At 29.4% G+C, this 25,488-nt stretch overlaps 10 protein-coding genes across 10 annotated transcripts; 6 read left to right on the top strand and 4 right to left on the bottom strand. All coding sequences in view use genetic code 12, as the record gives it.

The window, feature by feature from the left end:
• Nucleotides 1-715: 715 nt before the first annotated feature.
• On the top strand, nt 716-2,779 carry KGF55_003635 (uncharacterized protein; the record flags this gene model as incomplete). Its single annotated transcript, XM_051758450.1, has 1 exon — nt 716-2,779. The coding sequence occupies one exon, from the start codon at nt 716-718 to the stop codon at nt 2,777-2,779; it is 2,064 nt and encodes a 687-aa protein (XP_051614007.1).
• Nucleotides 2,780-2,791: 12 nt separating this feature from the next.
• Nucleotides 2,792-4,849, bottom strand: ZCF19 (Zcf19p; the record flags this gene model as incomplete). The annotated part of the gene is made up of 1 exon (XM_051758449.1): nt 2,792-4,849. One exon carries the CDS (start codon nt 4,847-4,849, stop codon nt 2,792-2,794), a length of 2,058 nt encoding a protein of 685 aa, XP_051614006.1.
• A 1,700-nt stretch (nt 4,850-6,549) lies between these two features.
• KGF55_003633 (uncharacterized protein) lies at nt 6,550-7,407 on the top strand (the record flags this gene model as incomplete). The annotated part of the gene is made up of 1 exon (XM_051758448.1): nt 6,550-7,407. One exon carries the CDS (start codon nt 6,550-6,552, stop codon nt 7,405-7,407), a length of 858 nt encoding a protein of 285 aa, XP_051614005.1.
• Nucleotides 7,408-7,468: 61 nt separating this feature from the next.
• Nucleotides 7,469-9,781, bottom strand: KGF55_003632 (uncharacterized protein; the record flags this gene model as incomplete). The annotated part of the gene is made up of 1 exon (XM_051758447.1): nt 7,469-9,781. One exon carries the CDS (start codon nt 9,779-9,781, stop codon nt 7,469-7,471), a length of 2,313 nt encoding a protein of 770 aa, XP_051614004.1.
• Nucleotides 9,782-13,115: 3,334 nt separating this feature from the next.
• Nucleotides 13,116-15,278, top strand: KGF55_003631 (serine/threonine protein kinase; the record flags this gene model as incomplete). Its single annotated transcript, XM_051758446.1, has 1 exon — nt 13,116-15,278. One exon carries the CDS (start codon nt 13,116-13,118, stop codon nt 15,276-15,278), a length of 2,163 nt encoding a protein of 720 aa, XP_051614003.1.
• A 578-nt stretch (nt 15,279-15,856) lies between these two features.
• On the top strand, nt 15,857-16,861 carry CDC28 (cyclin-dependent serine/threonine-protein kinase; the record flags this gene model as incomplete). Its single annotated transcript, XM_051758445.1, has 1 exon — nt 15,857-16,861. The coding sequence occupies one exon, from the start codon at nt 15,857-15,859 to the stop codon at nt 16,859-16,861; it is 1,005 nt and encodes a 334-aa protein (XP_051614002.1).
• A 91-nt stretch (nt 16,862-16,952) lies between these two features.
• KGF55_003629 (uncharacterized protein) lies at nt 16,953-18,212 on the bottom strand (the record flags this gene model as incomplete). The annotated part of the gene is made up of 1 exon (XM_051758444.1): nt 16,953-18,212. The coding sequence occupies one exon, from the start codon at nt 18,210-18,212 to the stop codon at nt 16,953-16,955; it is 1,260 nt and encodes a 419-aa protein (XP_051614001.1).
• Nucleotides 18,213-20,476: 2,264 nt separating this feature from the next.
• KGF55_003628 (uncharacterized protein) lies at nt 20,477-21,376 on the top strand (the record flags this gene model as incomplete). Its single annotated transcript, XM_051758443.1, has 1 exon — nt 20,477-21,376. One exon carries the CDS (start codon nt 20,477-20,479, stop codon nt 21,374-21,376), a length of 900 nt encoding a protein of 299 aa, XP_051614000.1.
• A 252-nt stretch (nt 21,377-21,628) lies between these two features.
• On the top strand, nt 21,629-22,711 carry KGF55_003627 (ketoreductase; the record flags this gene model as incomplete). Its single annotated transcript, XM_051758442.1, has 1 exon — nt 21,629-22,711. One exon carries the CDS (start codon nt 21,629-21,631, stop codon nt 22,709-22,711), a length of 1,083 nt encoding a protein of 360 aa, XP_051613999.1.
• A 223-nt stretch (nt 22,712-22,934) lies between these two features.
• Nucleotides 22,935-25,205, bottom strand: KGF55_003626 (uncharacterized protein; the record flags this gene model as incomplete). Its single annotated transcript, XM_051758440.1, has 1 exon — nt 22,935-25,205. The coding sequence occupies one exon, from the start codon at nt 25,203-25,205 to the stop codon at nt 22,935-22,937; it is 2,271 nt and encodes a 756-aa protein (XP_051613998.1).
• Between the last annotated feature and the right edge of the window lie 283 nt (nt 25,206-25,488).

Raw genomic sequence — 25,488 nt, 5'->3', positions numbered from 1 at the left:
AACTGCATTAATACTCAGATTAATTTCAGTGCTCTTTTCCCTTAAGTATCTACTCGTTTGCAAGACCTAGTGACATTCGTTTCAGATGTGCTTGTAAGATTTTTAAATAGCAAAATTTGAGAGAAGCCGAGACTTCGTGACCTTACAAAGCCAATATCCATACAAAGTAGGCATCGATACTTATTTTTTGATTAAACATTTGAAATTCATGGTAATTGGGCCGAATGCATTTCATAAAAAGACGTTCTTTGCCTTGGGTTTTTATGCTATTAATTTATTCGACATTGAGCAATTGATGAAATTACGAATAGTAATTTTTACTCGACTCAAAATGGCTAGATATGGTCTAAAATGTTACATCAATTTAGTATGTAAATATGTATCAAACAGAATATGTCTAATGAAACTTTCAAGTTTATTTTTGTGTTCCTGCATAACTCTTTATTTTGTTAATCAAATCGTTATCATACAATTTCTTTTTTTCTTTATCAAGCAGCAGCAGGACAAAAAAAGGGAAGATTCTGTTGGCACCATCATAGAATATCTCATAATTACTAGTTATCGACTGAAAAGCTACTTAATTGATTAAGTATACTTGACAAAAATAAAATTTAGCTCATCATTTCATTGCAACCTACTTATCAAATCATCCATAACATCTTGTTTATCAGAAAAGAAACAAACTAGAATCAACTGTACATAATTTCTAGATACTATGACAATTAGTACATTACCAAAGAAATCAGAAGAGAATGAAAATCTGCCATTAAATCCCAAGCAAAATCGTCAATATAATAGTCAAAATGATAACTTGTCAAATTCTCAACCAATATTACAAAAAAGTGATCAAAATCATTTGAGACATGCACAATATTCCTCAAGTTCATTAAATTCAGATGAGCAAATATACCCGTCGTCAAATCAGTTTCAAAATCAACTTAGTTTAAATAATGGCAAATTGAATTCATCACCGTTACGAAGACCAAAATCTGGGAATGCAATAGATAAGTTAAGTAACAATAATTTGGAGAGTTCACACTATACAGAATTTGAAGAGTTCTCATCACCTAAAAGAAGAGTTTCATTTTCAGCGAATGAATATCTCAAACTTAATCCAGAAAAACCATTATTCCAAAGGTTATTATCCAGTCATCATTCAGTCACCAACCCCAATTCACCACTGGCAACAACTTTGGATTTTGGATATCTGGCTAATCCAAATTTTAATAAAAGTTCATCAAATTTGTCATTACATCATCCCCATCAACCTTCACTTTTTTTAAATTCGAATAATTCAGGATTAAATCTAGATTTAGAACAACAAAGAAGATTGAGTATTGTTGATATCGTGAATAATTTAAGACCTTCTAAATTAATTGGTAATGTAAAACCTTTATGTAATTGGTATGCGTATTACAAAGATAATGTTAACAAGATCAGGAACAAACAAGTAAGAAAATATTACGAAGAACAAAACTATTTAATTGAGAAATTTCAAGAAATTGATAATTTTTTGGATGCCGGTAAGATTCATTACAATATGTTAAGTAATTACAATGATTCCAAAAAGTCAAATAAAGAAACTAATTCGAAAGCAATTGCATTGGATCATATTGAAGAAATGGACGAACCGTTAAGTGGTGCAACCACTCCAATTTCAAATAATGAAAGACAACATCTCCCAAATATAAGTAATTTTGACAACTTAATCAAAAAATCCGAATCCGAAAGAACTGATAACAGCAATGGAACTAGTAATGACACCAGTAATGGTAATGCTTCTTCAAAATACTCGCGATTCTACGATGTTCCTGGAAATGTTGCAAACGACGGATCAAAATTTTTAGGATATAACGAAGAAGAAGATAACTCGCAGATTTTGAACGCAATCTTGGTAAATTTTTTCATTAATGTAGTGTTACTAATTGGTAAAACGGTAGTATCAATATTAACAAATTCCTTGTCAGTAATTGCTTCATTATTAGATTCCATTTTAGATTTTTTGTCAACTTTTATCATATATATTGTAAATAGATTAGCGTCACAGAGCAATTGGAAAGTTAAACATTCTTATCCTATTGGGAGGTCAAGACTAGAACCTTTGGGAGTTTTGATCTTTTCAATAATCATCATCATTTCATTTTTTCAAGTTGGTCAAGAATCATTCAGAAGACTTTTTTTTAGTACACCGGAACAAAGGAAACCAGCAACTATTGGACCAGATGCAATAGCTATAATGACAATTACAATTGTTGCAAAATTTGGATGTTGGGTGTGGTGTTCTAAATCTAAATCTTCGTCAGTTCAAGCCTTAGCTCAAGATGCAATGACAGATGTTGTGTTCAACACAGTTTCTTTATTGATGCCATGGTTAGGTCACATTTTAAACATTTGGTGGTTTGATTCATTAGGTGCTTTGCTATTATCTGTATATATTATTTTAAATTGGGGAGGGACTGCATTTGAACATATTAATAATTTAACAGGTGCCGTGGCGAATCAATTAGATTACAAAATCATCTTGTACTTAGCGATGAGATTTGCTGAACCAATCAAACAAATTACAGCTCTCAAGGTATATCATGTTGGTGATAATTTACAAGTTGAAGTTGATCTAGTTTTTGCTACTACGGACTCAAAATTCAAAGATTTGAGTTTCAAAGATTGTCATGATATAGCAGAAGCATTACAGTATTCGATTGAAAGTTTACCAAATGTAGAAAGAGCATTTGTACATATCGATTACATGGAAGGGAACTACAAGGGACATCTTAAATAGAAGCAATGATAGTTAAATACTTTGATCTTTACTATAAAAGTTTTCCTCAAGACAATTCTCTAGACCAGCTATGTAAATTGAAATGATATCCTTTTTGGAATTGATCATACTGATGTTCTCAAACTTTGTGATTAATTTATAAATCGAACTTAAATGAAAATCCAAATTCTTTTGTGAAAACTCCTCGAGAATGTCAGTAATTATATCCTGACGATCCATAATTATTCGCAAGATTAAAATTAGTATAATACCAGTAAAATAAAAACAAAAATGAATTTGATCAGACAAATAAGCGAAGTAAGAATCATTATTAATATTTTCGACATGATCTAACACTTTTTTACCAAACTCAAACATTTTTATCAAATAATTTGGTTCTTGGCTCAATAGGGCCGTTCTCATCAATTCTGGACTTTGATTCAATCGCTCGAAAGAAAATTCGTCTTGTGATATATTCACTATTTCTTTGTGGAAACAGAAAATAAACAAAATCAACATTGAGCAAAAATTATAATTGAACTCGACAAATTGTAAGGCTGGTTGTTGAAATAAATAATCCCATGTGATTAGCCAATCTTCTATTTCTTGTTGTGTGGTTTTAAAGTTTTGCTTGATTTGATTAAGATCGGTACTATTTTGTTGTTGCAAATATTTGTAAGTGATATATAAGATGTTTATTTCTGAACACATTCTACCATCAAAATTAGTGGCATTAAACAATGACAATGCAGAATTACAATATTTGATCCTCGTATCGTCCAATATGCACATTCTTCCGGAGAATAAGCAGTTGACCACATGAACCAAACATAAATGATTGTATATCCTAATTTTGGTGAGCAGTTCAGAATCGGATGTTTCAGAAACTGAACGAAAAGTTTGAAATGTTGATTTGGTTAAAAACGAGGTAATTCCAATACTTGATAATTGATAAGGGTCTAAGTTGAACCCCATTAAATCGTTGGTAGAATCATTAATTGTTAGATTGGAAACTAACGTTGATATCGAAGACGAGTAAATACTCAAAACCACCAAACTTTGTAAAAACTCGATAAATCCATAGTCGTTCTTAGCAAATGAAGTGTACCTCAAAAAACTTTGATTCAAATCTTGTATTAAAACGTTAATGAGTTGTTTAAATTTATGGTGTTGTTTGCTGCTATCCATATTATCATCCAAAGAATATCGAAGACTTATACAACAACAAGTAGTTAACAATAATGGGGATTTGTATTTGATTTCTTCCACCAATATATCAGTTGGGATCTTACTAGGAAATGAAACCCATCTACCATAATTTCTTCGAAAGTCATTGACCAAATCAATTACTTCTGATTGAGTTAAAATGCCCAAGTCTAATAAAGTATTGTGTTTAACGTTGGACAACACATCAGGTGAAGCAATGAAAAGATTCAGTATAGTCGACGGACACAAATTCTTACCTTGCATATGGTTATTTATTAATGCAAATGGTGATGAAATAGAAGTTGAATTCAACGTTGGAAAATCTGGTATGATTGGTTCAATTTCCTCAACATTTGAGACCGAATTAGATCTTGAATTTAGACCTTGACCAGAATTATTTTGCATGGAGCTAGCAGCATCCAACAACAACCTTGCATCCTCATTATTATCATTTTTAACAATCCGAAAAATCTCACTAACCTTACTTAAGATTAAATTTAATTTATCATTCTGGTCTCCACTTATGATATCAGTGTTTATTATATTATTTCCATTATTATTTCCAGCTTCACCTTCAAATGAACAAACTTTGTTTATAAATCGACAACGTAAACATGAATTAGGATGATCTGGTGATCTGAAACATCTTGTCTTTTGTTTCCTACATAGCTCACACGCTTTCAATGTTCTGGAAGCTTGAGCTAATCTTCTTGTTTCACTTTCTGCTTTTGATTTCGCTTTTGATTTTGCATTTTTGCCTACTGAAGTTTTTCGCTTTTTAGTGCTAGACTGTTTGTCTATTTCCTCCTCTAATTCCTGCTGTTCTCCCTGTTGATGTTCCGTTGGAGTGTGTGTTTCAGAATTTGTTGTTTCAAGTTCACTCATATCTCAACTAAATTGTTGGTCATTTATCTTAATATCTATATATATTAAACAATTTAAATTATGGAGATAATTGGGTAGACTTAACTTGATATGGCTGATGCCTTCTGATCCCAAGTTATGTTATGTTTTTGATGTTGGTTTGAATTAAAGTGCTAAATTAAGCATACTTACAATATTAAGTTTTGTTCCGTTGGAAGTAAATTTTTCAAGTTCAAACTTTTGGTAGAAACGCACTACTTTCAATAAGCTCAAAACTCAAAACACTATCTTCACCAAACAAGCATCAGAATGTAACTGACCAAATATAAAGCTAATTGACTAATTTGAATTAATTAGCTCAAAAAACCCTTTTTGCAAACTTCTGCCGGAAAAGTCTCGTATAAAAGTGCTGGAGCGTTAGTGTCGACATATCTGTCTCATCTATACTCCAGAATTTGCTGCTTTTATTACGCTACTTGATTTATTACATTAATTTAATTTGTTCATCTCTCTATGTCAAATGTAATAAACAGTTGGTATTAAATAAAAGAAGAAAAAGAGGAACTGCACTAGAGTGCGAGCGATCACCAAATTTTATAAATAAATTTGTCTAAAGTTAGTTTATAGTTTGATCTCATCACGCCTTGAAATAGTACTTATGGAAGTTACTCTCAAGTCGTTTGTGATGAAAAAAACTCAACTTACTCCCTACTTTGTCCAGTTACCGTCTCAAATTATTGTACAATAATTTTGCAAACTCGTCGGGAAGATGAAACACAATCTGGTAGCCCATGGATAAATTTTGGCCAATTTATTTAGTTTTCGAAAATATTTGTTCAAGTCAGCATACAAATATTTAATATCAAGAAGAAACTGATTATTATCTAATTAAAACAATAAAGTTATAACTGGTAATATTCATTTCATTTATCAGAACAAATTCAAGAAAATCTGCGTCAAATTTTATTAATATTTTTCATTATAATAAAAAGGTAAATCCCGAAGCTTAAGATACGATTCACAAAGTGTGTGTGGTATTAAGTAATGAAACAATTTTGGCAGGTTCAATTGGACTTTCAACAGAGTTTAATTTGCAACTAATTTGGATCAAATATTTTCTGTACAGCCAATCGATTTGTTTTTTTCAAAATAAACCGTTTACTAAATTAGAGCTCTAACCCGCTAAACAATAGAGAGTTAAAATTATGTATAGAGGAAAAACTCTTAACTAATGATTTATATTATTTGCCATCTTTGATTCAGCCTCAGCAAATCAAAGTTTACCCCTCATTAGTTTGTAACGTGGTTAATTACACAAAAATACAAGCTGGATGTTTCAGATTTAATTTATTTCATAAGGTCATTTGAATCTTATTTACATCGAAGCATTTGGATAGAAACATTAGAAATATCAGGACGACAACATGGACTTTCATGAACCTATCCAATGTATCATTACCAAAATTTTTTGTATTCGACAAATAAAATCTTTAGAATATTAAATAACAAAATCATAATCTGACACAAAACTCGTCTATTTTTAAGATCTTGAAACAATCTTTAACATGCAACCAAAAAAATAATAATTACTCTTTTCGTCTAAATTAAAGATAAAAAATTCTTGATTTAATCAGCAACAGAACAACATGACAACTGGTTGTTGTTACAAAAGTTATTTAAGGTCATTCACTTTTTTTTCTTACAATCATAATCATTCAAATATGTCAAGGATAGTAACTACAAAAACAATCACTCCACCAGATTCAACTGATGATAAATATACTAAGATAATAACTTTTGAAAATGATAGACAGCAAAAAACAAGTATTGGGTTTGGAAACTCAACATGTACTAAACTAGACAATTTAATATTTCAAAATCCTCAATTTATGCAAGATGTAACTACTCAACCGTCAAATCAAAGTAAATCTAATGTGTTAAGCAGAAAAGTCACCCCAGTCAACGCACCACAACCACAACCACAAAGCAGGGTCGTATCATTAGCATCATCATCACCATCGAAAAGCTCATCCTCATTATCATTATGGAATATGAATAAACCAAAATCTCCTATATTCACTGCAACATCAACACCACTCACGTCAGTTTTTTCAACTCCAGATCCTACAGAAGAGCTTACTGATTTTCAACTTTTGGGGATAAAGATGAGCTCCATGTTAAATAAAATGGGTCTTATTGAACAATTACAATCAGGAGACGAAATCCAACAGCATCAATCAAATCTCATACAAAAACTGCAATTACAAACACAACAAGAACAACAAGATCCTAATCGAAACTTTTTTGTAGACATTAATTTTAAAATTTCCAAAAATTTGGTCAATTACAACATTAATTTGAAATTACATTATCAATACAAGTCAGAAATTGAAATAGATGAATTACCTACAAATTTATACATTACTAAAGCAGAGATTATCAAATACATAACGGAAAAAATCATATTTCAAACATCACCTACATTACAAGATATTTTTTCCATTGAATTGAAAATTAAAAGTTTGTTAGTGTTGAGAAAATTGAAATGCTATATTAACGAATTTGAATTGGAAATTTAATCTCTATAAACTTTTATTTATAAAATTTATTTATAAAAAAAATCAATTATGCTCTATTTATTTATAATGTGTAGTGACCAAAACTTGGAGGAACATCACCTGATTCCCATTCAGTTTGTGATGATCCCATTTCAAACTCTATTGATCCACCTTTAGAACCAAATATAGATTCATGATCAATCCAATTCTTATCCCATTTCTGACCATTTATTTTAAGTGATTGAATATATATATTTAGTGAAGATAAATTATTGGCTTTAATTTTAAAAGTTGATCCATTTTCTAATTGCAATTGCAAAGAAGTTAATGATGGTGATGTAATCAAATAGGTTGTTGTACCAGCAACAGGATAAAGACCAATTAAACTAAAAATCACCCATGCTTGCATTGCTCCACCATCTGAATTTCCCGGTAATCCATTAACTCCCAATTTAAAATCATTATTTAATATGTAATTCACTAATTCACTTGTTTTATATTGTTTGTTAACAAAATTAAATAAGAATGGAGTTAAGAAACTAGGTTCGTTTCCTACATCAGCAATTTTTTTACCATGTAATGGATATAAATCCGATATTCTTTGTACAAATGTATCATCAGAACCAATTAATGATTTTAAAGTTTGTATATCATGAGGTACAGCAAAACCATATTCAACTGGTTTACCCTCATATTCATCGTCTTTCCAATAACAACCTCCACAAGATAAAGGATCATAATTTTCGGAATTAAAACTACCATCAGCGTTTTTAGGTTGTATAAATCCTTTATAGCTATAACCTTTAGCTTCAGCGTCCTTGTTCCAAATATTTTGCCAATTAGCTGATCTTTTCAAATATTTGTTATAATCATCGTTTTTACCTAAACCTTTAGCAACTTGACTCAAAGCAAAATCATCATATGCGTATTCAATAGTTCTACTAACTGATCTCGAATAATTTCTAGTGATATATCCATATTTTAACCAATCCGGTAGCGCACCTCTACCTTGCTTAGTAGAAGCATCTGGTGCAAATGAATCATACCAATATGGTGGTTGAACTTCAGCATTATTTACCATTGCCTTATAAGCATTAGACCAATCTATGTTCTGAATGTTTTTAACATACGCATCTGCCATCACAATATCTGAATTTGAACCACCTTGAGTTCTACCATTTTGATTTGCAGATCTACCGTCTGGAGTCCATCCTTCATTCAAATATATATTTGTGAGTGATTGAACGATTTCTGAACCTCTTGTAGGATTCACAATATTAATTAATGGATTTAAACATCTGAAAGTATCCCAAATAGTGAAAAAATCATCATAATAAACTTCATTTGCTGACCAACCTTCATTAGGGTTTTCACCTGTTTTATTTGTGGGTATCAAATGAGTTCCGTATAGATTTGTATAAAATTTATCTACCACCGAATCATTAAAACTTTGAATCTGAAATTTGTCGAATACTTCATCTAACCAAATATTTTGAGTTTCATCAACTAATGAATTGAAATCTTGTTTTGAATTTATATTGTTACATGCTTGTGAGGTTGAAATGAATGAAATTCCAACATGAGCAATGATTTCTGATTCTTTATCAAAATTAAAAATTAAACCAAATGAATCATCTTGAGTTGTCGAACTGGTTGAATATTGATTATCACTTACTCCATTTTTATCAAATTTTGAGACTTTAGTAGCTGCGGTTGAGAAATTTGAACAATAATATATAGTCCAAGGTTCTTGATCTCCCCAACCACCCTTTATTGTGGTTGAGCCTGTATACCCTTGATTGGTTGCATCTATTGATCCTTTTACAAAATATTGTGTCCACCAAGGTCTATCAGGAGCAGTTAAATGATGAGATACATTTACCAATACTTTTGAATCTTGAGAATTGTCTTTAAAATTATATTTTAATATTCCATACCTCTCACCCGCAGCTAATTCAATATCTATATTTGAAGTAGTATTAACAGCATAATAACCTACTTTAGCAGAATCAGCTCTTGATCTACTCAAAGTAATTTCAGAACCTCCATTTAAATCTCCATAAAAAGGTAATTGAGAAACAACTCCATATTCAGGAGCCCCTCCCGTTCCACTTTCATGCATCATTGAAATCCCATTTATATTCCCTCCCGGCGCATATCCTGAATATGGATTTCCAAATTTTTTATCCAAAACATCTACTCCCACTTTAGCCATACCAAATGGTCTAGTAACACCTGGAAACATATTCCCACCACCTTCTGTTCCATAAAATAAATCCACATGATCTAGTGGGTTTATTTGATTTTTACTCGTTGATTTGTGAGTTGTTGCTTTTTTGTTATTCTTTACTGGAGTAGCAAGTATGAATGCTATTAAATAGAATATCAACAACATTGATAGTTTGAATTAACAACATCATCTTGGACTTGAATTGAAGCATCGTGAATTCAATGTGTTTATATGCACTAGTCAAGCTTAAAATTTTCAAATAATGCTTCCGACTTCATGTAACCAACGTGGGGTTTTGAGGAATTCAAAGGATATTTGCGCTATTGGCCAGACCTAAAATCTGTAGGAAAATCATAATGCAATCAGTAGTATAATAACAATAATAAGTAAAGTAAAGTAATTGGTTTGAGTTTTAATTTTATGAAGAACTAAATTGTTTTAGTTTTTCGAAAAATACGTAAATTACGCTTTAAAATTACGTTTTTCTATGTATAGTTACTTAAATTGATTTGAACCTTTACAAGGATTTTAAGTAGACAGTGTGTGGCATATGAATATCTGTGATTATTAACATCGTTCATAATAACGTTTCGAATGAGCTGTACTGCAAATAAGTTTTTGCTTGTTGACCATATCTTTAAAAACACTTGAGTACACACAATTTTTAGTTTTTGATTGACATGTCAAATCAAACTTGGCAAACTTCAAATTGGACTTTTAAGGTTAAGTCCATGTAACATCAACGAATAAAACAAATATAGTTCACAATAGAGAATAGTCTTTGCATGTTCTTATGGTTAGTTACAGTAATTGTAAATCACTAAGTTTTTTGATTTTGTGATTCAAAATACAGGAGAGGTTCCTAATTATAATTCATTCAACAAAGTTTAAGTTCAATTTTAGCTCTACTAAAGGCAAGTAATTATCAAATGAAACACATATCATTAATAAGTTTTGTATATAGTCCACATTAGCTAAGTTGCTGTTGGTAAACTTGAATGTTCAAGGTATAAGACACAATTTAATAAAATTAAATTTTGAAACGTGGTTCATTTATCAAACGAAAAAAAAGTTGCAAAAAAAAAGTGACACAAATAACTAAGGTGAATGAAAATAAAACCCATTATTAATATAAATTTTAGTGCCTAAATTTTATGCCTAAGATGGTTGTTTAATTAAGCACATGGTAATATTTAAACAATCTATTTTATCTCAATGATTTTCATTACGTTATTATGCGTTCAATGAACAGCATAAGTAATGCTGAAATCTTAAGTGACAAGTGAAATATTACAGTTTCAATTGACGACTATTGTCTTTACCAAATAAAAGTCAGCACGAGTCCTCAAGCTTGTATTTGACCACATGGTAATTTACAGATCAAATAATCATTTTCCTTTAAATAATTTCTTAAATATCTATAGAATTGATATTTGCAACCACAGTTATTTATCATGATAATCTAAGGTTGCGTGAGACTAAAATAATCATCCTAGTTAAGTCACAGGATCATAGCAAGAATAAGAACTTGAGCTTATGTTTACTTTAATACACCTGTGATTTCAACTTTACTTTGTTAGATTTTCAAATATTTTTGGAATCTTCAGCAGAAAACAGAATACAAATTAGGAATCTTGAATCCTTACCTGTGTACTTAGAAAAATAATTAAAGCACTCAATATCTTAACATCTTTTCGTAATTTAGTATCTTCAGTCATACATACATAAATTAGAAAATTTATTACTCACAAATAGTTCAAGCGCAATTGAATCGCGCTTTTTCTTGATATAGCTATTATAAGAGATCTTGTTTTCAAGTAATTATGGAAGTGATATACAAGTTGGATCATTTATTTTCCAAATTTAATATTTAGAATAGGTCCCTCTTTTTTACGCGAAAGAAACATTCGGTTAAACCAAAATATGATCGACTAGAATCAAAAAATTTATCAGTGTTTGAAAGACGAACGGCTAAAAGATTTATTTACATATCCGTAAAATTATTTGTCTCTACCTGCCTAAACCAAACTTATTGAAACAAACTCATCGAGTCATATCATGAAAAAGTCATCCGAAATTATAACAAACTCTAAACTACATTTTATACAGAGAGATTTCAAACCAATCATTACTTTCATTGATCATTTAAATCACTAATTTATCCCCTATTTAACAAAAATTTACGAAATCTAAGTTCAAATTTACCCGATGAAAATAATTTTAAGCCTACTTCTTAAGAGTTTGATCAGATAAAAAGGAGAATTAAATGGGAAAGAATCATCCAATAATTTCTACAATAATTTGAACTCAAGTCGAGAGGATTCAATGAATGAATGACTGAAGCTTTTTAACTTTTTTTTAAGAACTTAATGATCTTGTGCAACATATTAAAGAAAATTAAATTATTTGAAGGGTGGTTCACATATCAGTACCAAACTAAGAATAATCTAGGCTATTCTCTTTACTTATTTTTGAGTAGAAATAGCTTTAAATCGTTGAAACAATTTTAAGATTCATTTCAGCATATATCGTATTGAAGATATTATTATTTTATTAGGTATGAAACTTTAAATTCAGAAGTATTAATCAAGGCTATAATTTTTTTTTTTAGTTTCCTTGTGATGTTTAAATTATGTGTTTCATCTTCGTATTGAATTACTAAATCAAGTAAAATCTTATATTTTCCAAAGTCAAAGCTATGTTGAAACTTAAATTATGATAAAATGATGACTTATAATGATTTATAGTTTTACTTAGTACTATACAAACAACATTGACCTCTATTACAAATGAATTTAAATTAAGTATTTCATAATCTTAAATTTTTTTTACATCAACGAAATACTTAGCAATTTCGAATCGAAAAGTAATATATTTAAGAAAGCCAGAAATCCTCTTCTTCTTCTGGATTTCAAACTCTTCATTCTTAACAAATTTATAAACTTAACTAATATTACATACTCAGGTCATTAAAACTTATTGTTAATAGCATTCTCATTATAATATAAAATTAATACTAGTGAATTCTTTAAATCAACTTCAAAATCTTAGCACTACACCCAAGAAAATTGAGCCAAATTCACAAAGATTACTAATACAATTTCAAATCATATTGAAACGTAAAGACTCATCAGCTTGTTGTTTCATAATTACATCTGATTCATAAATATAATTTCATTTATTGAAGATCTTCTGAAAGTAAAGACTAATTAATTTTTCTTTTCCCTAAAACATACAAGAAACAAAAATTTAAAAAATACCTCATACAAAATTTGTTAATAAAATATCATAATCATCAGTACTTTACAACAACTGAATCAAGTTAAATCTTCATTTTTTATTCAAAGATTACTTTTCATATATATATTTACAATTATTATTACAAAAAGGTACATTTAAACTAGAACTAAACTTACAATTAGAAGCTTTTTTATACTACAAATACCCAAAAACATATAATAAAACTCACCTCACTTTATATTAAGTCTAATAAATCAAAATGGGTGATACAATAAATAAACCACCTAGCAAATTGTCAAGATTAGGTAGTAAATTGTTTGGTAAATCTACTACTAATGTACCGACTTTATCATCAAATGAAGAATCAACTCAGCAAGACCCAAAACAAGATTCATCATCTCCTCCTCCTCAACAAGCATCATCTCAAATTTCAACTTTACAACCAAATAATTCGAATACTTCACAAACTAAAAACTCATCATTAAATTCATCAACCACAAAAAATCCAACAACAAACACAATATCAAATGATGAAGATTTCATACTATCACAAGTAGAAAATGATGATGTATCCGAACTTCGAGATATAAAGCAACCACAACCTCAAAAGGCAACTACAGAAAATACAACAAATCCAACGGTAATGCGTAATTCAAACAATTCATCACCAAAATTAACGTCAACGAGATCTCACTCACCTGTAAATGGTATAGCATCAACAACAACTTCACCACTACTGATGGCTTCATTGGATCAAAAATTAAAAAGACAAAATTCAACATCTGTTTCACAACCTCCTCCTAATTTAAATGCAATTCAAAATTCATCATTTTCTTCAGGAGTAACAACTGATAAACCTCTTTCAGGTAGACCATCACCATCAGTTTCAAGATCATCATCTAAAAAAACTCAACAAACAAAAACACCATCAAATACTTCAGTTACCCCACTAACTAAATCCAAAAATGAATCAACCACATCATTGGTTTCTCAACCTCAAGTCCCATCATTACCACGTTTTCTAATGTTGGAAGATGGAAATCATGAACATCATTTGAAATCAGCAAAACGTCATGAAAAACTATCAAATATGTTAAAAGATTTACTAGGTGCTAAAAAATTAAGAGATGGTGCTAAAAGTGCTGTACCTGACATTTTACAAGGTGCTATGCAATCATCAACTGCCCAATTACAACAGCAACAACAACAACAGCAGCAACAACAACAACAACCTAATCAACAACCTGGTCAAGTTAATGCAAAACCACCTACATTATTTGCTGGATTAGTGAATCAAGTTAAAAATCATACAAGTCCATATCATCAACCAGGAACTACTGATGTTGTTGTTTCTGGGTCTCAACCAAATGCAAGTGCTACTGGACCAGATTGTAGATCATTTGTTGAAAAATATGGTAGATGTCAAGAAGTTATTGGTAGAGGTTCATTTGGAGTTGTTAGAGTTTCACATAAAAAAATTGAAACAAATGATCAATTACAACAATTACAACAACAAGCATTAAATGGTGTTTCATCTACCAATGGAACGTCTAATCCATCAGCATCACCACAAACTACATCAACAAGTGTCAACTCATCACAACCAATTTCATCATCTTCATCACAAGCTTTAATACCTCAACCACAAGAAAAATTATATGCAGTTAAAGAATTTAAAAAGAAACCATCAGAAAGTGAAAAAAAATATAATAGAAGATTAACTTCAGAATTTTGTATTTCATCATCATTAAAACATCCAAATATAATAGATACATTAGATTTATTAAAAGATGCAAAAGGTGATTATTGTGAAGTTATGGAATTTTGTTCAGGTGGTGATTTATATACTTTAATTATAGCATCTGGAAAATTAGAATATGCAGAAGCTGATTGTTTTTTTAAACAATTAATTAGAGGTGTAAATTATATGCATAATATGGGAGTTGCACATAGAGATTTAAAACCAGAAAATTTATTATTAACTCAATCTGGTGTTTTAAAAATTACAGATTTTGGAAATTCAGAATGTTTTAAAATGGCTTGGGAATCAGAAATTCAATTTTCAGAAGGAATATGTGGTTCTTCTCCTTATATTGCTCCAGAAGAATTTACTCAACAATCATTTGATCCAAGATGTGTTGATATTTGGTCATGTGGTGTTATTTATATGGCAATGAGAACTGGTCGTCAATTATGGAAATTAGCTGATCCAACAAAAGATGAATTTTTTGAAGAATATTTAGTTAAACGTAAAGATGCCACGGGGTATGAACCTATTGAATCTTTAAAAAGAGCAAGATGTAGAAATGTTATATATTCAATTTTAGATCCAAAACCTGAAAGAAGAATTACTGGAAAACAAATTTTGAATAGTGAATGGGGTAGAGAAATTAAAGTTTGTGATGCTGGTGAAGGTAAATAAATATTAACTACAATTATATAGTATATTCTTAATACAATTATTTGGGTTGGAATTGATTCAATTGCTTAAACCTTTGTCAATTTGAATACCACTAGTTTTGTAGTAACAAGTTGAATGCTACTTTGCAGTCACCTTGTAAATTTTCTACTTTTTTAAAACGATGCGCTAATTAAATGCATTCAATGTAAGTAAACTTATTGGCAGAGAAGTAAGACGACAACCTATCTGGTAGTGAATTTCATATTTTACTTTCAATAACGTTAGATCTGATCCAAAAGCAACTTGACGCGTGTTGAAATCTCAATTTCTTAAATCTTTTTTTTTTTGTTTACATTGTTACTGTACTAAGTTTCTTTTTTCTATTAGGTTTATAGATTAGACGAACTTAAACAAATTAAAACAAAGGGTGTTGACTTTAATTGATTAGTTTTTACCACTAAAACCACCAAACTTACATTACATTACATTCGTTTATTTATATTTCCAAGTTAGCTTTTTAGTATCTTGGTCAATTTTCATTTTAATCAAATTGAAAGAGAGAACTTCCCCTCAACATCATCCATCCACATAGATAAATCATGGTTGAATTATCCGATTATCAAAGACAAGAAAAAGTAGGAGAAGGAACATATGGAGTAGTATATAAAGCATTAGACACCAAAAATAATAATAGAATAGTTGCTTTAAAAAAAATAAGATTAGAATCTGAAGATGAAGGAGTACCATCAACTGCAATTAGAGAAATCTCATTATTAAAAGAAATGAAAAATGATAATATAGTTAGACTTTATGATATAATTCATAGTGATTCTCATAAATTATATTTAGTATTTGAATTTTTAGATCTTGATTTAAAAAAATATATGGAATCAATTCCTCAAGGTACAAATATTGGATTAGATCAACCAATGATTAAAAGATTTATGAATCAACTTATAAAAGGTATAAAACATTGTCATTCTCATAGGATTTTACATCGAGATTTAAAACCACAAAATTTATTAATTGATAAAGAAGGGAATTTAAAATTAGCTGATTTTGGATTAGCAAGAGCTTTTGGAGTTCCTTTAAGAGCTTATACTCATGAAGTTGTAACATTATGGTATCGAGCACCAGAAATCTTGTTGGGTGGTAAACAATATTCAACAGGAGTAGATATGTGGTCAGTAGGATGTATATTTGCAGAAATGTGTAATCGAAAACCTTTATTTCCAGGAGATTCAGAAATTGATGAAATTTTTAGAATTTTTAGAATCTTAGGTACACCAAATGAAATAATTTGGCCAGATGTAAATTATTTACCTGATTTTAAACAAGGTTTCCCACAATGGAAAAAAAAATCATTAGCTGAATTTGTTCCAAGTTTAGATAATAATGGAATAGATTTATTAGAAGAAATGTTAGTATATGATCCAAGTAAAAGAATTAGTGCAAAAAGAGCTTTAATTCATCCTTATTTTAAAGAAAATAATTTACTTGATAATAATCTTAATAATCAAGGAAATTTACAACAATTGCATAATGTTAATAATTTACATGGATCAAATGAAACTATGATTAATCAATCTATCATAATGGGTTAAAATGAAAATTTAGTCTAGAGTTTAGAATTAGATTTAAAATTTAGTGTAGAAAAATTAATCAAATCGTTGATTCTTAATAAAGCCAATGTAACTAGCGATTTACTATGAACTTTACATAAAATGCGAGTATAAATAATGCAATTGCAGCGATTAAATATCGTTTGCTCCAGATTTTAGCTTCAACTTTTGCAAACTCGGATTCTTGAATTGTGGCTATCAGTTGTTCTTTGACAAGGTCTTGATGTAGTTGTATGACTTCAACTGTGTCAGTATTTTCTATGCTATTAGTTTTGTTGTCGTTATCATTAATTTCATTATCAAATGCTTTCGGCAAGATATGTCTTTCACCTCCTAGCTTTGCGACCAGCGCAATTTCTGCATCGGTTATATCAGATTTTTCAAATTTCTCAGCAACTTTATTTTGTTTCATAATTGATTCTGTTTGCTCAGATTGGTATAAATCTACAATGTTGGGTTTAAATGAGTACTTAGTATTCCGAGTAGTACTTGAGGAGGCGGTCCTCGTTTTGCTTAGTGTAATTGTTTTGCATCTACGACAAGTTATATCGGAGACCGGCTCCAAATTTTGATTTTGTCTTAGTCTAAGCTTATACACCAATTTTTCATCTTCTATGCTCAATTTTGACTCAATTAAATGAACTTGCTTGATATTTTTTACTTTTCGAAAGCTGCTGTTATTGTCTTCATTTTCGATATGCGTTTGATTGTCGATAATTGGTTGTAGTTGCAGTAGTTCATTCCGTAAATTTTGTAACTTATTTAATAGTTGATCATGATTTTCATCAATTTGGTCGAGTTTTCGCCATATTTTCAGATTTCTATTATTCAACACTTTTACTTCATTCTCCAAAATGTTATATTTTTGATTCAATTCATAATGAATGTCTTCGACTTCATCAATTAATTCTTTTATGTATTTGTTTGAATTACTTCCCAATGATGATATCGATGACTTTTTTACCACATTTGGTGTTGATAAAAGTAAATCATCTTCCGGTGGTGAAGATGCTAAAATATTGTTTTCCATTAGTGTTGATGTCTCATCCTCAGAATCGTCTAGTGATGCCAAATCTTCCATGTTGCATATATTTTTTGCTGAATAGTTGCTTATATCATTATGATAATTTGACTCGACATTTGAGTTTGATTTGATAGAGCATAAAGCATTTACATCATTTTGGATATCAATTTCTATTGGAAACATAAATTGGTGTTGTGTTTCAGTTGAATTGTGAGATGGGTTGGAGTTCGGACTTTTAAAAACATTTGAGGCTAGTGAAGTCGGTAGTTTTCTCTGATTCGTTGGCAAAGGTTTAACTGATGGTATCATTTAATAATGCATTGAGTGTGTAACTATTGAAGTTTATGAAAAGTTGGTGTTTTGCGGGATATTATAAGGTGTGTCAAAAATTGTGTTAAAGTTTTGGGGTATGAGATTGGAATGAGAAAATACACTATCCACAACCAAAAAAATATGAATATAATCCGTTATGTTGAAATAAAACCAACGAAAGATCTACTTGAATATATTTGAATACTTTTGTAGGATGAAAAATACTTTGATTTGGCTATTAAGCTTTAATTAAACGTTGTTAATTGTGACCTTTAAAAAATGAATGATACATTTCATTTAAAGTTGTAAAAAAAAATAAAAAATTGTATTATAAGTTCTTTGATACACAAAATCAAAAAGTTAAATCTTCGTAAAACTGTTGTGTATACGTTTTGTTAGATCTACACTACTACTTACTTAATTAGGAATAGTAATTGAAAGGAGGATAAATTGAAAAAGAATTACAACCAAAACAAACTAGTTAATGATGAGTCTGAGTAATTATAATTGCTTTGCCAATTAGTAAACTATGGTAAATTTATCAAGTAAGCTAACCATTTAAGTTTTTTTTGGATCCCAATTTGCTTTCATATTTAATAGTGATAATTTTCAGAACGTCATCTTCTAACTTGAATTTTCCATACTTATGGCGAAGCAGTTAAACGATCGTGATTGCCAATGGGATATAATAGATACAACAACATCAACTGAGTATCATATTACTTTGAATAATTTGATTGACGTAATTACTTGATATAATCAATAAGAGTGTTTCATCTAGCTCCTATTGTGTGTTAATGTGATAAGCCAGGGCCTGTCCTGTCGTTACATTTGATGAGAATTTATGTACACAGACAATAAACTTATTGAGTTTGAGCATGCTTTTTTCAATGAGGTATCTGAAACATGACAGACCTAATGATATTCAACTTGCCATTAACGATATTGATTTATTTTATCAACGAAAGCACTAGAAACATAGTTCGATACGATGGAAGAAAGTTTCGCAAGACTATCGAACCATGAACAGTAATTGTGGTCAATAAGAATTGTAAACTGAATTACGTTCGAAATGAGTTCGAATTTGTGATGATCAGGTTTTGAGATTAAGAAGAATGGCTTAATACTTTGAATGAAAATAAAGAAGTCGAAAAAACTGATGTATTATTAAATCACATAGCTTCTTAAATCTATACGAAAGAACAGATACATTGTTGAAAAATTTTGGTCTTCCTCATGTCAAAATCATGCAAGTAATTTAGCCCTGCGATAAAGAGTGGCCAAGAATTACAAATTGGCAAATTGATAGATAAAACAGGTTACCGTGGATGAAAGAGATGAAAAATCACGTCCGCAATGACCAAAACTAGTTTGTTATCACATAAAAAGTTGAGTTTTGATGTATTTTTATGAGTCCCAAAATTCTTCCAAACGGCTAAATTTTTCATTTTTGCACGATTGGGACCTGCAAAAAATTGTAAAATTCGGACATTTCAACACAACTTTTTATTAAGTACATAAAATATGAGTTGTATGTTCATGATATGATAGCAAGAGGCTCCGGCCTTATTATAAAGCTGCTTAGGAATTATTTTACATGATTTTCAAGAGTACACAGAAATATTCCAATTTTCCTTAAATCGACATATAAGCCTTGCATGCAGCTCTGATTGTTTTCAAAAATAATTTTTATTTGAACTCTAGACTCAATCTACAACATAAGCTAACTCAATGATAAGAATATAGATTCAATTTAAAATTAATTGCAATAATTGAGTTTTTAATCAATATTTCACCGAAAAACACCAACTTGATTTTTCAATTAACTTTGGTAAAGACACTACCTTTGCTTTTAACTATTGCGTTACGGCGTTGAAATACTGCATATAAATGCCATAATTGGAACATTACCCATACCTTTTTTGCATGCAAGAGATCTTTCACGATCAACAAATAAGATAGTTTTGAAGGACTTTGTAGTCCCGTACATCTTTTATACTCATCAATTATGTATAAATGTTCAAATAATGCAGTTTATGGGATTTAGTATGTGTGATTTTGTCCATAGAAATATATGTCGTGAAAAGTTTTTTGTCCCAAAAGATTTTCAACGTCACTAAAATTTAGGTGATATCTTAAAGATAATACATTCTCTACAAAGTTAAAAACATTCCAAATTTTGTGACATTCTACATATTATTACAACCACACTAACCTGTCACCGCTCATTAAAACAAATCCTTGATATTTTAGAAATTCAAATGTCATACGAATCACATAGAAATGGAGGAAGAGGATCTGGGAGTGATAGAGGAGGAAGTTTTGAATCTCGTTCAGCTTCATCATCACATCATGATGAATATTATCAGAATGGTTCATCATCATCATCCTCATCATATAGAGGAGGTTATAGAGGAAGAGCAAGAGGGGCACCGTACCGAGGTGGATTTAGGGGATCGTATAATGATTCCTATCACAGTAGAGGAGGAAGTTATAGAGGAAGTTCACTGAGAAGTGGAAGTTATTATAGTCGTGGTGGTAGTTATAATAGTAATTATGGAGATCGAGATACAGATGATACTCATTTTGAATCTCGTCGTCGAGAAGAATCAGTTCATAGTGATAGGGAAAAAAGTGTTGAAGATAATGAATATAAGGAAAGAGCAGGTTCTACACCAACAAATCATGGACATGTTTCACCATCATCATCATCAAGCTTTAGAGGCAGTGGTAGTTCATATAGAGGAAATTTCAAGAGTCGAAATGGATCATATACTGGTTCATCATATCATTCACATCATCAAACATCTCCCACAACAATACTGAAATCAGATCAACATCCATCTGGAGGAGAATATTATAAACAAGGAGGAACAGTTGATAAAAATTCACGTCATTATAAAGAATTTTTACATGATACAAAATTAAAAGATTTTAAAAATCCATGGATTAATATATTAAATATAAAAGATGAAAAATTACAAAATAATTTAGAAAAAAATTATATTGAACAACAAAAATTAGATGAAACTATTTTAGATTTACAAAAGAATAAATTAAAATTGGAAATGAGTATGAATAGTTTGGATAATTATGCTTCAAAGGAAGCATTACATGTTCAATTAACTTCTGAAAAATTGGATGAATTTGTATATATCTAAATAGCTATAGCCTAGGTAATGAAACGTTAATGATATCAACAGTTTAGCCATGTAGAACTGAGCCTCTATTCTCCTAATCAAGAGGTACTGCCCAGAATAACCTAATCAGTTAAAGAACTCTAAACGCGTAATTTTTAATAAGGATACAAAAACTTATCCGGAGTTTTCTAAGAAAAAAGCTGGAAAAATTACAAGTAATTATATAGTCCATTTTTACCAACTTAACTACAAGAACAACAAATTAGCATTATCATGTCCTCAATTGATATTTTTAAAACAATTGATTCCTTAATCTCATCAGTATCCACAAACAAAGTAATTTATTATGTATTATTAGTAGCTTTATTAACTGGAGTTTTCAAATTAACTACATTTTTATTATCATTAGGAACTTTAATTTTAGAAGTATTTATTAAACCTGCTACAGATTTTAAAAAATATGGAGCTAATAGTGGGAAATTTGCTGTTGTTACTGGAGCATCAGATGGAATTGGTAAAGAATTTGCATTACAATTAGCTAAACGTGGGTTTGGATTAGTGTTAGTATCAAGAACTCAATCAAAATTAGAAGTATTAGCTACTGAAATTGAAAGTAAATATAAAGTTGATACTAGAATTGTTACATTTGATGCTTCAACTGATGATGAATCAAATTATGCCAATTTGGAAAAAGTTATTTATGATTTACCTATTACTATACTTATAAATAATGTTGGTCAATCTCATTCTATTCCTGTTCCATTTTTAGAAACTTCAACTAAAGAATTAAAAGATATCATTACAATTAATAATATTGCTACTTTAAGAATCACTCAAATTGTAACACCAAGAATTATAGAAACGGTAAATAAATTTGATTCTAAAATTAAAGGATTAATTTTAACAATGGGTTCATTTGGTGGATTATTACCGACACCATATTTAGCCACTTATTCCGGATCAAAAGCATTTTTACAATCTTGGTCTAATGCATTATCAGGAGAATTAGCATCAGATAATATTGATGTTGAATTAATTATTTCATATTTAGTTACTTCATCAATGTCTAAAATTAAAAGATCATCTGCAACTATTCCAAATCCTCGTGATTTTGTAAATTCAACTTTAAATAAAGTCGGTTCAAGATCAGGAGCTCAAGAAAGATACGGAACTTCAACTCCGTATTGGAGTCATGCATTAATGCATTTTGGTATTGCAAATACAGTAGGAGTATACTCTAAAGTTGCAAATAGTTTAAATTTAAAAATGCATGAAAGTATTAGAAAAAGAGCATTAAAGAAACAAGCTAGATTAGCTAATAAATCAAAAGAATCAGCTACTGATAAAGTTGAGTAACTTACTTAGGTTTATAGTTTAGCATCTAAAATTTGTAATTAATTTATGAATAGATATGATTTTTCGTATAAAACAACCAATTAAAAATTCTTACATTAATAAAACCTTAACTAAATCAATTAGAACTAAATACAAAACCAAAAAATCAAAAATACATTTAATCTCTCAAAGATTTTACACTAAGAATTAAAAGAAGCAAAAATAATAAAAAATAACCCTCTCATCAATGTTTCAAGTTTTCATTGTTTTGAAAATGAGTTAGCGGAAAATGTTGATCAGTGTATTGTTGATGAGCAAAAGGGATAGTAATTGGAGGTAATTGTTGTGAGTTAACACTATTAATTCTTTGTTGATATTGTGGTGAAGATTGTTGAAATTGTTGAGGTTGATGAGCATAATAATAATTCTGTTGTTGATGAGTATTTTGATATTGATTCTGATTTTGATTAAATGATGGAAGACTGAAAGATGATCTATGTTGAATTGGTGGTAATTGTACAAAATTATTTTGTTGGTGGTAGGTTGGTATATTAGGTTGCGAAACTCCACTGAATTGAACTATTGATGGTCTTTTTTGAAATTTTATTTCGTCTAATGATTGTGATCTAATTTGACCAAATGAATGTTGATGATGCTGTTGCTGTTGTTGTTGCTGTTGTTGTTGCTGTTGTTGTTGGTGTTGTTGATAATGATGTTGTGGTGGTGACTGCGAGTTTGATGAACTAGGTTGATAATTTGAAGATGGTGAATTTTGTACAGCTTCTAACTTTAATACATCTTGTTTAATGTCAGCTTTATTCAAGTCTTCAACTTCTTTATTTGATTTTTTTCCAACCAATATAACTCCATCTTTTCTTTCTTCCTCTTCTTTTATTTCATCATCACTATCAATTAAATTTAAACTTTCCAATATAGATTCTTTATAATTTTTCAAAACTTTTTCAATAGGAAATGTACAATAAATATTTCTATCATAACCAACAACTTTTTCAACTTTATCATCATTAAATTCTAATTGAATAATTCCATTAAATAAATCTCTTTCAAAAGATCTTGGATCAGTATATATAGAATAATCATAACAATCATTAGTTAAAAAATAAATTTTCATATTTGATTTATAACGAGGTCTTGCAATAATTTTTTTAAAAAATAAATTATTTGGAATTTCATCAGTACATCCAAGTGAATGTAACATTTCATCTGAATTTTCTTCATCATCAATTAAATTAAAATCTCCTGGTTTTGCGGTTTCTAATTTTAAAATTGTTGAACCATGTAAATCATCAGTTGTTGATCTTGTTATTCTAATCAAGGTTGAAGTTTTTGATGAAAATAATGTATTTATTGCAGTATCTAAAGAATTAAATGTAGGAGTTTGTTGATCAATTTCATTTGTAAATGATTTAAGGATTTTTTTAGAATATTCATTTAAATCAACAACATTATTATCAATCAATTGTAGTCCCTTTGAAACTAATGAATTGGAATTGTTGTTATTGTTACTATTATTTTGGGTATTTGGATGATTTAGTAATTCTTGAAATTGTTGATTAGATTTGTCATCTTGAAAAAGTGAATAAAGTTTTTTATCTTCAGTAAATGGTATAAGATTATGATATAAATTAAATAAATTTTGACACAGTGTTAATTTTATTTTAATACCAGCTTTTAATGATTTAATATGTAATTTCAGTTGTTTTGTATCTGTTTTTTGTCTTTTAGTTGAATATTTTCTTCGTATTGCTAATTTTACAAATTTTTTTGAATTAAGAATTTTTTTATTTATTTTGGATTTTGGAATATGATCTCTGAGTAAAAGTAATGGCTTATTTGAATTATTAATGGAAGGTGAAGAAGATGGTGATGACTTATTTGAAATTGATTTAGTTTTAGTTGCTGCCTTGGATTTAACAGTTGGTGGCGGAGTTGTTGGAGTTGATGAATTTGAATAAGTTTCACTTTGAGTTTGAGAATTTGATAATGAATTTATAGTTTGAATTGATGTACTTGATGTGGCTGGTGTTATTAAGCTTTTTCTCTTGGTACCAAAGTTATTAATTTTTGCAACTTGAGACTTACTTATAATAGGTGGTAATGTAATTGGATTTGAATCAATTGGTGAATTAGATAAGGAAGAAGATGGTGAAATAGTTGGTGCAACTGCAAAATTTGTTGTAAATTCTTTATTAACAGCATCGTGATTGTTTATGAATCCATTATGGGAATGATTATTCTTAATATCTTGTTGCGTAAATTGAGGAGGTAAAAAATTGGATCTTGGTTGCAAATAATTATTGTCAATCGATGGATTCTGGTGGCCATGATTTTGCCAATGTTGATCTGGGTACGCAACTTGTTGTTGAGTTTGAAATGTTTCATGAATTTGTTGATGTTGTTGATATTGACGTTGTTGTTCTTGTTGTTGTTGTTGTTCTCTATTATATTTGTTTATAGCTTCATCAGCATTCAATAAATCTATTAATCCAGTCATATTAATTGAATCTTAAGATCTAAAACAAAAATAAAAAATAATAAAAAAAATTAAAGGGTAAACAATGTTAGATCTTGAAATCTAAATCTAATCTTTTAATTTAACACAAAAAATATTCAAGATCTGATGATTTATACTATTAATGTGAAGTAATGACTGTAATGATATGATAAAATTATGAAGTGAAATTAGGAAATTCCAAAAGTACTTTCAAATTCCATTAAAATTCAAAATGAGGAAATGAAACGTTATTTAAATAAAAAATTAAATTATTTAAGGAAAG

This window comes from Candida pseudojiufengensis, assembly GCF_024610245.1.
Source record: "Candida pseudojiufengensis strain CBS 10847 chromosome Unknown scaffold1, whole genome shotgun sequence".
Taxonomy (NCBI): Eukaryota; Fungi; Ascomycota; class Pichiomycetes; order Serinales; family Debaryomycetaceae; genus Lodderomyces; species Lodderomyces pseudojiufengensis.
The sequence above is the reverse complement of the archived record's forward strand: the minus strand, read 5'-3'. Positions and strand labels throughout refer to the sequence as shown.